The sequence below is a fragment of the Pelobates fuscus genome, chromosome 1 (genome assembly GCF_036172605.1).
Source record: "Pelobates fuscus isolate aPelFus1 chromosome 1, aPelFus1.pri, whole genome shotgun sequence".
NCBI classification, from domain to species: domain Eukaryota; kingdom Metazoa; phylum Chordata; class Amphibia; order Anura; family Pelobatidae; genus Pelobates; species Pelobates fuscus.
This window is the reverse complement of record NC_086317.1, coordinates 47,185,854-47,199,053: the sequence shown is the minus strand read 5'-3', so window position 1 is coordinate 47,199,053 and position 13,200 is coordinate 47,185,854. Positions and strand designations below refer to the sequence as shown.

Genomic DNA, 13,200 nt, shown 5'->3' with positions numbered 1-13,200 from the left:
CCAAAGTTGCCACTATTGATAATTATGTGCGAGTGACCTTTCAGTCTCAGGAGGCAATTTATCAAAGTGTTCTCTTCTAAAAGATGGCACAAAAATGGGCATAGTTACCAATGGAATATGCTTGCTGGTTCCACTGGTTTCTATGGTGATCACCCAACATTTAGTACTTTAGTCCACATTATAAAAAAGACCACATTGATAACCCCCCTAGTGTCTGATTGTTAGGCATTGATACTGCATTAGTCACAGTTAGTAGTAACATATCAGTGACATTAAGACAGCTGGTCCTAATTGTTTACACATAAATGCATTTCGTCAAGTTTAAATAATGTGTAATATTTTGTGACAAATAGCATTTATTAGAGCTTCATAAATCAACATCTGTCCAAACAGAGCAAATGAGCAATAATCAAGAGGCTACAGTAGTTTAAGATTGATGCATAATGTCAATATCTCCATAAATACACTACAGAATACTTAAGTGATGATACCAACATCCCAAGGGAAGCATCATGAATCCATTAGTCTGTAATTATATTTGATACAGGAAAGGAATGACTGACTCTATATTGATTTTTCTCCAAATTTTTACACCACAGCAAAATTCGCACCTTTATTAGCGGAAGTATTATTACTGACTGTATAAAGCATTGATTAAAACTGCTCACTTCCATAAACTAAGCAAAATAAATTCAGCCTACCACAATTTCAGAAGTTTCAGTTAATGTCACTTGTCCGTGATTCCAGTTCTGTCCATAATTCCCTTCTTTTTCAAACATTATTTTTTCTGTATTATTTACAGTAATAAGAACTCTAAAACGGTAAACATCAACACCATACATGTGATACCTAAAGATACAAAAAAAGGAAATTAATATATTGTAATTAATTGAACAAATTGCAAGGTATGTGCACACCTAATCGGACAGTTCCTTCCCAGTGGCATCTCTTTTACTGCCTCTCACTTTAGCCTGATCCCCAATTTTAGCACCCATTAAACACCTCTCTGTCTTGCTAAACACTTTGTAAAAAAAATTCTGTAAACCCTTAAAAACCAACGATATTTATGCCATCTTCACCCTATGCTAATATGGTCCTGCTCATTCTGCACTTAGACATCTGTACAGCCCTGCAATTATGATTGGGATATTTTATATGGATATATATATATATATATATATATATATATATATATATATATATATATATATATATTGGTTTCTTATAATATAATTATTCTGTCATTGTTCCTTCAGCATTTAAATGATTTTAGATTTACTATACAGAGCAATTCTGAAATCTGTAGGTGAAAAGAAAAATTTCTCCAGGACATTTGTTTTATTTCTATGGTTGTGTTGTCAGCTACATTATTAGAATATTTGCAATAAAACTTAGTACCTGGTAGGGACAATTTGTAAGAAGAATTCTGTAAGAAAAGGTGAACTATTTTTTATCACTTCCTTAAAGAGTTACTCCAACCCTTTTGAGGGGGGGCCATAACTGTGTAATATGCCCTATTGGTCACTATTTATAAGGTGCCCCTTCGATTTGCAGTAACACCTGCAAAAAGAGAGTTTCACTTGCCACAGAAAATCTAGCTCGTCTGATAAAACCTATTAAACCCATATTTCTTCCTGCACTCCTTGTTGCATCTCTACTCCTCTTTCTATTAAATCATCATGATGACTTGCATCCAATCAGAAAGCATTAGGACACACATTACATGCGTAGAAATAGCTGATCTTCAATCCAGTGCTTCTATATGAGAAGCACTGGTTTCCACTTTGCACTGCAAATCCTCATCGCTTTCTACTTGACACCCAGGCGGTGTTACTGAAGAAATGTATAAAAGGAGCATGTATTATTCTTGAAATCGCCATGTTTCTAAATGAAATCTTTAGGAACATGCTGTTAACCTCTAAAGCACTCAAGCAACCTAAAGTGCGTCATGGAATGGAGAGTCCCTTTAAATGATCAACTGAGCAGATAATTCATTTTCTGTTTAGTTTCTGAGATTTAGCTAGTTAACTCATCGTTTATATTAATTAAAAATTAAATATGTTGTTCTTGCATCACAATGGCTAGCTCTAGCACGGCATCACATGCATTAGTCGCATTCTTTTACTATTGTTTTTAAACTGTGTGGAAATATAAAGATAAAGAAAATGCAGCCCCAGCATTGTAGATGTTATTTGTTAATATCCTTCAATAAAATTGCATTGCTGACTGTGCTTTAGCAAGATACTTAACCTTGCACATGATGTTAATTAAGCTGCCGTTCACTTTTATAGAGGTTTAAAGATTTTTTTTTTTCTTTTGTGCTGTTTTATATACACGAGCTGCTTTTGAGCTTACCAAAAACTGAGACAGTAAGGTTCGGATAGTGGCCTTAAAGGTAGGCTAATGAGACAAACTCTTTGATGTATTCCAGGTCCAGTGGGTGTTGTTAAATAATAGCCTTAAAATGCAAGAAAATGTCAGATTATAAACAATATAAATATAACAATATGTTTAATAGTATGTGAAATATTATGCTACTTATAAAAGACATTGGATAGTTATTGCTGTAATTATAGCGCACAACCTGGAATCTCATATTTGGCTTCTTTAATGGATTACAAAACCATTTTCGCCATATTTCACCATGAGTATAAATTCAAGCTAACATGCAAAAACACAGCAAAAACACAGCAAAAAGCAATGTAATGCTGCTCAGACATGCCAAAAGGAAATTGTGAGTCAATAATCTAAACCGAAAATCTAAACGACCCATAATGCAAACAGATTTTTTTTTATTCAATACATTTATATTTATTTATTGCTTCAATCTCCCCTATTGCTTAACTGCTGGTCTATTAATTTGTTAAACCAACCTTCATCATAACTCATCTTAAACGAAAAGACCAGAACTTTACTTTATCATTTGCTTTTTATATTTTTTACAATTGATATATTTTCTAAATGTTTTTGCCACTACACATTGCACATACTGGGCATACATTTTGGAAATTCATTTATCACATTACTACTTTTCATGTTGTCTTTGACAAAAGAGTGAGGATGCAGAAAAGGAGGAGGTTCCATGGCAACACCAACCTATCCATGGGGTGTACCATTGGCAGATGTTGCTCACATTACGAAATCCTACCTGTGTTTGGAAAATGCAGCACTAAAAGACAGCACTGAGACACTAATCCTAGAAGCACAGGCACTCAGAACTAGTTCAATAGAAGGGGGGTCTACCATACCAGTCAAGACCCACAGACTGTGCAAAGATGTTAGCAGGAACAGCATAAACTGTTGCTGAGTTTGTGTACCAAAATAGCTGCACAGAAAATTGTCTGGACCTGCCTAAATTTAGATGGGAAATACCACGAAGTGTAGTTAAGAATAACAGGGCAAAGATCCTGTGTGATCCAACAGACAAGTATGCAGTGGCCAACCAACCTCAAATTGTGGTGGTAGACAAGGAATGGAAGACTACAATGGTGGTGAATGTGGCAATACCCAGTGACTACAACATCGGGAAGAAGGAACATGAGAAGGTGTACAAATACCAAGGACTAGTAGAGGAGCTAGAAAGGATGTGGACAGTGAAGGCAGTAGTAGTCCCAGTTGTGATAGGAACTCTCGGGCGGTGACTCCCAAGTTGAAGCAGTGACTTCAGCAGATTCCAGCTGGGATATCACTGTACAGAAGAGTGCAGCTCTATGAACAGCAAATATACCCTCAGACTTCAAGGTCTCTGGTAAAGGACCTGAGAATTAGTAATACACACAAAAACAAACAAGCAAATAAATAAATAAATGTACACCACCTAGGATGGGTGAGAAAATCTCTCTCTCTCTCTCTCTCTCTCCATATATATATATATATATATATATATTCGGGGGGGGGGGGGGGGGGGGAGGGCAGCAAGAAGGGCAAATCCAGCCCTGTTTCCAGTTTAGCAGTTTTGACCAAAAATATAAAATTCACTTTGAATTCTCAATTCTATGCCTAACCCATAATTCCAGGATACACTAGCTCTGAATTATCAGCATGGTTTCTGTCAAAAAATCTGTACATCTTACCAAAGAGTCTCAAGTTAACACTGTAGTGTTAAGAATACAAAGATCCTAACGCTATAGTGCTACCCTATCTGGGGTTCTAGTCCCCTTGTGAGGGTTTAAAATGTTGTTTTCATTTCACTTTACTCCCTTGCCACACTGATTTTGCCTTATCCATCTCAGCCAATTTAATGCATCTTCATAGGGAGTGGTGGCTTTCAGGAAGACAGCATCTACAAGTGTGTTTAACCCTGCAATCATAACATTGTTTGTTTGTAGGGTTGAAACTAATGGGTCACAGTACCTAAACCATTTTATTGAGATGAAGTGATCTGGGTGCTTTAATTGGTCATTTAAAGATGGCCTAACCCAGAGAGTGAGTGTATGATGGGAGATGCACTAGTAATTTCTAATTACATATTATAAATATAAATATCATATTTACATATTGTGATATGATGCACACAATGTAATATTTAATTGAATTAATAATAAAATATAATTTGAGTTTTCCTTTGAAATTGCCAGTTACCAAGTCAATATTTATATTTATATTATACAAGGTCTTATAGCAAATCTTTCACCAATTATATTAAGAAAATAGAGATTATTTATCAAGTCTATTTCTGGGAGCATGTTCCACAGAAGAAACACTTGCTTGTTAGTGATGTACCGAACTGTTCGCTGGCGAATAGTTCCTGGCGAACATAGCGTGTTCGCGTTCGCCACGGCGGGCGAACAAATGCACGGTTCGATCCGCCCCCTATTCGTCATCATTGAGTAAACTTTGACCCTGTGCCTCACGGTCAGCAGACACATTCCAGCAAATTAGCAGCAGACGCTCCCTTCCAGACCCTCCCACCTCCTGTACAGCATCCATTTTAGATTCATTCTGAAGCTGCATTCTTAGATAGAGGAGGGAAAGTGTAGCTGTGTAATGTAATTGCAGTTGCCTGCCACTCAGCTTCTGTGTCAGGCTCACAGTGGATACTGTGCCCACTTGCCCAGTGCCACCACTCATATCTGGTGTCACAATAGCTTAAGCTTGCATTTCAAAACAAAACATTTTTTTTTCACTGTAATAGATTGAATAGCAGTTAGTTGTCTGCAAGCGTCTGGGTGTCAGGTCTTCAGCGTGTACTCTGCCAACCTCTGCCAGTGTACTTTGCAACTCATATCTGGTGTCACAATAGCGTGCCTTTAAAAAGAAAAAAGTTTTTCACTGTAAGCTAATAGCAGTCAGTGTCCTTAAAGCGGGTGTCAGGCCTTCAGCGTGTACTCTGCCAACCTCTGCAAGTGCACTTTGCCACTCATATCTGATGTCTCTATAGCGTGCCTTTAAAAAGAAAAAACTTTTTTTACTGTAAGCTAATAGCAGTCAGTGTCCTTAAAGTCTCCTTATAAAGCATTCTCCCATGCAAGGGAGGGATTCACAGTAATTAGGACAGTAACCAATAATATAACCGTTACCTCCCACACATCTCCTCCCCTCAGAGTGACTCATAATCCCCTTAACTATACTGTACATTTACCCCAAACCTGGATGTACCCCTAAACTAGTACATAGCATAAATCTTAGCATACCACCAGGTACCCCTGATCTGGGTGAAGAATATATCCAAAATTCACCCAGATCGGACCAGGGGTTTTGGAGTTAGATGGAGGGTGAAGTTTGACCGACCGCACACGAGGTGGTATCCGAAAAGGGTTCCATGTGTTTAGGCCCTGCGGTCGGTCTCCGTTCGGCAGTAAAAACATATAGTAATCCTTGCCATCCATACTTAAATTTACATGTATTAGAGTTCCCTTGGTCGGTACTTTGTTTCTACCGAATGGGAGTTTGTTAGGTCTCTCCGTTTGGTAGTTACGGAGCTCTGGAGGTCTCAGCGGTGTTCGGTTGTTTGAGTGTCCGATTTGAGTTCCAGACACTCGACGACCAAACACCGCTGAGATTTTTATGTGTAAGATGGCCGCCGCACGTGGTTCGTATACCGAACAGCGGCCACCCAGGCATTAACAATTACATATTAAGCTGCGGTATGCGAGAAGTGTGAACGCCTAACGAGGCGCACACTTCTCACTGGGGTGGTCTGATGGTTCGGTAGTTTAATTCCCATGAAACTACCGAACCCACATACAAAATTATACAGATATACACGAATACAATAAAACAAATACAGTCACATAGGCATGTTACAGGACAGGCTTAATACAGTCTGCTACATCGTGTACTCTGCCAACCTCTGCAAGTGCACTTTGCCACTCATCTGGTGTCACTATAGCGTGCCTTTAAAAAGAAGAAAAGTTTTTCACTGTAAGCTAATAGCAGTCAGTGTCCTTAAAGCGGGTGTCAGGCCTTGAGCGTGTACTCTGCCATCCTCTGCCAGTGTACTTTGCCACTCATATCTGATGACACTATAGCGTGCATTTAAAACCAAAAAACTTTTTCCACTGTGATAGATTGAATAGCAGTTAGTTGTCTTCAAGCGGGTGTCAGGCCTACAGCGTGTACTCTGCCAACCTCTGCCAGTGCACATTGCCACTCATATCTGGTCTCACAGTAGCTTGCACGCATAGTACCACTAATCCAAAAAAAAATGACAGGCAGAGGCAGGCCACCCCGCAGGGGCCATCGTGGTCGTGGTGCTGTGATTCCCTTTTGCCCTAGAATAATGCCCAATTTTAAGAGGCCACGTACCCTGAACTTGAAAAGTTCTGAGGAGATAGTTGACTGGCTAACACATGACACCAAATCTTCTGCAGCTTCCGCTCAGAACCTTGACGCACCATCCTCCTCCAGCTTAGCTTCGGGCACCTCTCAAGATACCACACACCCGCCTGCCGCCACCATCAACACTAGCACCACAGCCACTTCACTTGGTATGTCAGAGGAGTTATTTACACATCCGTTTGAAGAAATGAGTGATGCGCAACCATTATTGCCAGAGGATACAGGGATATGTCTCAGGCAGGCAGCATTACACACATGGACGTACGGTGTGATGATGATGATGATGTTGTACACGCTGCTGCTTCCTTTGCTGAGTTGTCAGATACAAGTGAAGCGGTTGATGATGACGATGCGTCCATGAATGTCACGTGGGTGCCCGCTCGGCAAGAAGAAGTACAGGGCGAAAGTTCAGATGGGAAGACAGAGAGGAGGAGGAGGAGACGAGTTGGAAGCAGAGGGAGGTCGTCGCAAGGAGCTAGTGGCACAGTCAGACAGCATGCATCGGCACCCGGTGTCAGCCCAACAGCACGCCAATCAACGCATGCTGTGTCCACCACCACAATGCCGTCATTGCAGAGCTCAGCAGTGTGGCATTTTTTTTTTGTGTGTCTGCCTCTGACAACAGAGATGCCATTTGCAACCTGTGCCAAAAGAAACTGAGTCGTGAAAGTCCAACACCCACCTAGGTACAACTGCTTTGCGTAGGCACATGATCGCACATCACAAACGCCTATGGGATCAACACATGAGTGCAAGCAGCACACAAACTCAAAGCCGCCATCCTCCTCCTGGTCCAGCATCTTCAGCCACATCAACCACTGCTGTCCTCCTTGCCCCCTCTCAACCATCCGCCACTCCGTCTCTCGCCTTGAGCAGTTCCTGCTCATCTGCCCACAGTCAGGTGTCTGTCAAGGACATGTTTGAGCGTAAGAAGCCAATGTCAGAAAGTCACCACCTTGCCCAGCGTCTGACAGCTGGCTTGTCTGAACTATTAGCCCACCAGCTTTTACCATACAAGCTGGTGGAGTCTGAGGCGTTCAAAACATTTGTGGCTATTGGGATACCGCAGTGGAAGGTACCCGGACGAAATTTCTTTGCACAAAAGGCAATCCCCAACCTGTACTCGATTGTGCAAAAGGAAGTAATGGCATGTCTGGCACACAGTGTTGGGGAAAGGGTCCATCTGAACACTGATACCTGGTCTGCAAAGCATGGTCAGGGCAGGTATATCACCTACACTGCGCATTGGGTAAACCTGCTGACGGCTGCCAAGCATGGAATGCGTGGCTCTGCAGAGGAGTTGGTGACACCGCCACGACTTGCAGGCAGGCCTGCTGCCACCTCCTCTACTCCTCCTACTCCATCCTCTTCCATAACCTCCTCGGCTGAGTCCTCTTCTGCTGCTGCGTCTTGCTCCACATCAACGGCACCCCCCCAGCTCCCCAGGTACTGTTCCACATCCCGGATACGGCAGTGTCACGCCGTCTTGGAGTTGACTTGCCTGAAAGCAGAGAGTCACACCGGACAAGCACTCCTGTCCACCCTGAACGCACAGGTGGAAAAGTGGCTGACTCCGTAGCAACTGGATATCGGCAAAGTGGTTTGTGACAACGGAACATATTTGTTGGCGGCATTGAAGTTGGGCAAGTTGACACATGTGCCGTGCATGGCACATGTGTGTAATCTGATCGTACAACGCTTTGTGCATAAGTACACAGGCTTACAGGATGTCCTGAAGCAGGTCAGGAAGGTGTGTGGCCATTTCAGGCGTTCCTACACGGCCATGGCGCACTTTGCAGATATCTAGCGGCGAAACAACATGCCAGTGAGGCGCTTGATTTGCGACAGCCCGACACGTTGGAATTCAACACTCCTAATGTTCGACCGCCTGCTCCAACAAGAAAAGCCGTTAATGAATATTTGTATGACCGGGGTGCTAGGACAGCCTCTGGGGAGCTGGGAATTTTTTTGCCACGTTACTGGACGCTCATGCGCAATGCCTGTAGGCTCATGCGTCCTTTTGAGGAGGTGACAAACCTAGTCAGTTGCACCGAAGGCACCATCAGCGACATCATACCATTTGTTTTCTTCCTGGAGCGTGCCCTGCGAAGAGTGCTGGATCAGGCCGTAGATGAGCGTGAAGAGGAAGAGGAAGAGTTGTGGTCACCATCACCACCAGAAACAGCCTTATCAGCATCGCTTGCTGGACCTGCGGCAATGCTGGAAGAAGATTGTGAGGAAGACGAGTCAGAGGAGAAATGTGGCTTTGAGGAGGAGGAGGAAGACCAACCACAACAGGTATCCCAGGGTGCTCGTTGTCACCTATCTGGTACCCGTGGTGTTGTACGTGGCTGGGGGGAAGAACATACCTTCATTGAGATCACTGAGGACAGGAACGGGAAATGAGTAGCTCGGCATCCAACCTTGTGCAAATGGTTGGTCCACGCTACTAGACCCCCGGTATAAGCAGAAAGTGGCTGAAATGTTACCAAATTACAACAAGTCAGAAAGGATGCAGCATTTGCAAAATAAATTAAAAAGTATGCTTTATACAGCGTATAAGGGTGATGTCAAAGCACAACGGGAATCTAACAGGGGAAGAGGTGAAAGTAATCCTCCTCCTCCCACGACCACGCCGGCAAGGACAGGACGCTTTAAAGACGTGTTGTTGATGGAGGACATGAGGAGCTTTTTAAGTACTACACAGCCCTTCAGGATCCCCCCTCAGAGAACGACTCGACCGACAGGTAGCAGACTACCTCACCTTAACTGCAGATATCGACACTCTGAGGAGCGATGAACCCCTTGACTACTGGGTGTGCAGGCTTGACCTGTGGCCTGAGCTATCCCAATTTGCGATAGAACTTCTGGCCTGCCCCGCTTCAAGTGTCCTGTCAGACCTTCAGTGCAGCAGGAGGTATTGTCACTGAGAAGAGAAGTCGCCTAGGTCCAAAAAGTCTAGATTACCTCACCTTTATTAAGATGAATGAGGGATGGATCCCAAAGGGACTGACACTGGGCGATACATTCGACTAAAAAAAGGCCTGATGAGATGAGCTGCCTTGGGCTAAAAATGCTGACCCTATGTAGGAGGAACAGTCCCTATTCTGCTCTGTGTCAGTGTGTATCAGGGTCCCTGAGGACAGGTGTCAATCCATATCTGCCAAGTGACCCTATGTAGGGGGAACAGTCCCTATTCTGCTCTGTGTCAGTGTGTATCAGGGATCCTTAGGATAGGTGTTAATCCATATCTGACAAGTGACCCTATGTAGGGGGAACAGTCCCTATTCTGCTCTGTGTCAGTGTGTATCAGGGTCCCTGAGGACAGGTGTCAATCCATATCTGCCAAGTGACCCTATGTAGGGGGAACAGTCCCTATTCTGCTCTGTGTCAGTGTGTATCAGGGATCCTTAGGATAGGTGTCAATCCATATCTGCCAAGTGGCCCTATGTAGGGGGAACAGTCCCTATTCTGCTCTGTGTCAGTGTGTATCAGGGTCCCTGAGGACAGGTGTCAATCCATATCTGCCAAGTGACCCTATGTAGGGGGGAACAGTCCCTATTCCGCTCTGTGTCAGTGTGTATCAGGGTCCCTGAGGACAGGTGTCAATCCATGTCTGCCAAGTGACCCTATGTAGGGGGAACAGTCCCTATTCTGCTCTGTGTCAGTGTGTATTAGGGTTCCTGAGGACAGGTGTCAATACATATCTGCCAAGTGACCCTATGTAGGGGGAACAGTCCCTATTCTGCTCTGTGTCAGTGTGTATCAGGGGCTCTGAGGACAGGTGTCAATCCATATGCCAAGGTGTCAATATGTCATATGTCAGGTGTCAATCCACATCCATTTAGGAATGTTAGGTGATTTATGCCCTTTATGGATTAAAACCAGACTCTGCATCAACTGTGTAATTTTCCATGGGAGTTTTGCCATGGATCCCCCTCCGGCATGCCACAGTCCAGGTGTTAGTCCCCTTGAAACAACTTTTCCATCACTATTGTGGCCAGAAAGAGTCCCTGTGGGATCTAAAATTCGCCTGCCCATTGAAGTCAATGGCGGTTCGCCCGGTTCGCGAACGTTTGCGGAAGTTTGCATCCGCCGTTCGCGAGCCGAAAATTTTGTGTTCGCAACATCACTATTGCTTGTATAGCAAGTACTTTACTATTTTAGATTGGAGACCATTACAGAATTTCATTTGTGGTGTGTTAACCCAAAGGCAGAGATTGATAAGACTCAGATTGCTATGTAACACTGAAGGTGCTTTTTTATATGGACCAGAGAAGTGGCTCCTAGAGGCCATCTCTGGATGGATCATACTCGACAATAACCTAAAAGCATGTTTTTTACAGGACTGACATAAAACCTCATATCAAAAAACTGAAAAAGCCATCAGTGAAAGAGTTCTGAAAAGGAAGCCTTCAAACATAAAAAAATGTGTTTAAAGGGTCACTATAGTCATGAGAACCCACTACAGCCTTATGTAGCGGTTTTGTTGTTTATAGCCTGTCCCTGCTGGCTTCTCAATGTTAATTATGCATTTCAGAGAAAATGCAGTGTTTACATTGTTGAGTAATAAGACCGCTAGGTGCAGTCACTCAGATGGCCTCTAATGGTGTTTCCTGGGTGAGTGCTGCAGGGGATACTGATTGTCGCCCCACAGAGTTTTTCTGTGAATGTGCAATAGCTTCCCAATGCTTTCCCATGGGACAGCATTGGATTAGCTGACACCATCAAGATTGATATTCTTAGCCATGGAGGCGAGGTCCACCATTCTGGTGAGGGAGAAAAGATAAGTAAAACTAACTTGTCACTGCAATCTGAGGGGTACATGTTTGCATTTCTAAAGCATTCGTTTAATCATGTTAGCGCTTTTACAAGGGGGCATTGCATTTACCATAGAATAATAAATGCGGATTTCCTTACCTCTTATACTCACTATTAGGAGAAGCAGAAAGAAAATTACAAGTGAACTATTGTGATATAGTAAATACCATATGCTTAAGTGAATATATATCTACTCTGACAGCCGTATATTAACAGTATTATACTATATATTTCAATTAATAATGTTTTTTATTTGTTTTTTTATTACCATGCTTATGTCCTTTATAGTAGAAGATCCTCGGTGTTACTTAATGTGACTTTGTATCTTTTTGACAACTCAACCTAGCATTTAGGTGTCCAAACTCAATCCCTGGTTGGGCCATTGTTAAGTACAAGGTAGCTATTAGAAAACTACCTACATTTTCTTTTCTAGCCTGGATCCAGAACTGGAAATTTTCATATTAAAATAACACATTTTTGTGAACGCGTTGTGTTTTAAGATTGCAATGTTTACCAAAACTCACCAGACATATTGCCAAATGTGTGATCAACATCAGGTCCAGACATCGGTGGGTATGTTGGACCATTTACTCTTTCCCATTCGGCATCTGCGTCAAGATCCTGCATCCAGTAACAAAATCCATCTTCAAAGTCACAGTCAATCTTTTCTTCATCTTAAATCAGAGAAAATTTTATTTATTTTTTACTTTAACTAAAATAATTTGAAAAAAATAATATTTTTTTAATAGATACCTGAACAACAAGATACTCTAGTAGGACAACATTACTACATATATTAATAAAACAGTTTGTTCTGTATATCTATGTATTAATGAAAAAATGTTTGTTCTGTTTATATCACAATTGCAAATTACTCCCCTAGCTCCCTCACTGCAGTATCTTTTTTTAAGGATATACAGAAGTGAACAAATAAAAAAAAAGCTATAAAATATATTCTAATAAATGAATACTCATACAAATGTGTTATTAATTTGACTTGTTTTTCAGTATGTGCTACTAATGGTTATTTCCAATTTACTTCGATGCATTGTATTATATTAACATGGGTTGCAGAAATGAATATGTAGATGGTATTTCTCTTTTTGTTTATGAATGAGGTTTAGATCTATTAACACTGCTAATGAGATGAGTTTGAAAAAAAAAAAAAAAACATATAAAGGATAATGCCTTAATTTAATATTGCTGGCTAAGCTTTCCAAATAAGTTAATATTTTGGATAAACTTTTAAAATTACTTTTTTTTAATGCATTAAAACATATTAAAATTGAAATTGGAAAGAAATTAAATATTTAACATTGCATTCATTTTTTTTTTTTTTTTTTAAATGAATCCAAAATATTAAGTAATTTGGAAAGCTTATCAAATAACAGCCTAAATCTGGGAATTATTATCAAAGAAGTCCTGTAAGCAGAAACATCTTCTTGATGCTTGCACCATGTTTGAGGCATTGACACAAGATGTCCATGAATACACAGTTCGCCTAGTATCAAGATGCAAAGGCTGTTGTATGGAGTATCACAACCTATGTTATATTATTATTGCAGAGATCCATATTACATTTAAGCATTCTATTTAAAT

General features: G+C 41.5%; 1 protein-coding gene across 1 annotated transcript in view; it reads right to left on the bottom strand.

Annotated features, from left to right (window-relative positions):
• The window catches only part of TMPRSS15 (transmembrane serine protease 15), a 332,837-nt gene that overhangs the window by 156,481 nt on the left and 163,156 nt on the right, over positions 1-13,200 (bottom strand). Inside the window, exons 11-13 of the mRNA XM_063448381.1 lie at positions 12,126-12,275; positions 2,356-2,458; positions 702-849 (exon numbers count right to left, since the gene is read on the bottom strand). Coding sequence (XP_063304451.1) covers positions 702-849; positions 2,356-2,458; positions 12,126-12,275 — 401 coding nt within the window. The remainder of the gene's footprint in view (positions 1-701; positions 850-2,355; positions 2,459-12,125; positions 12,276-13,200) is intronic.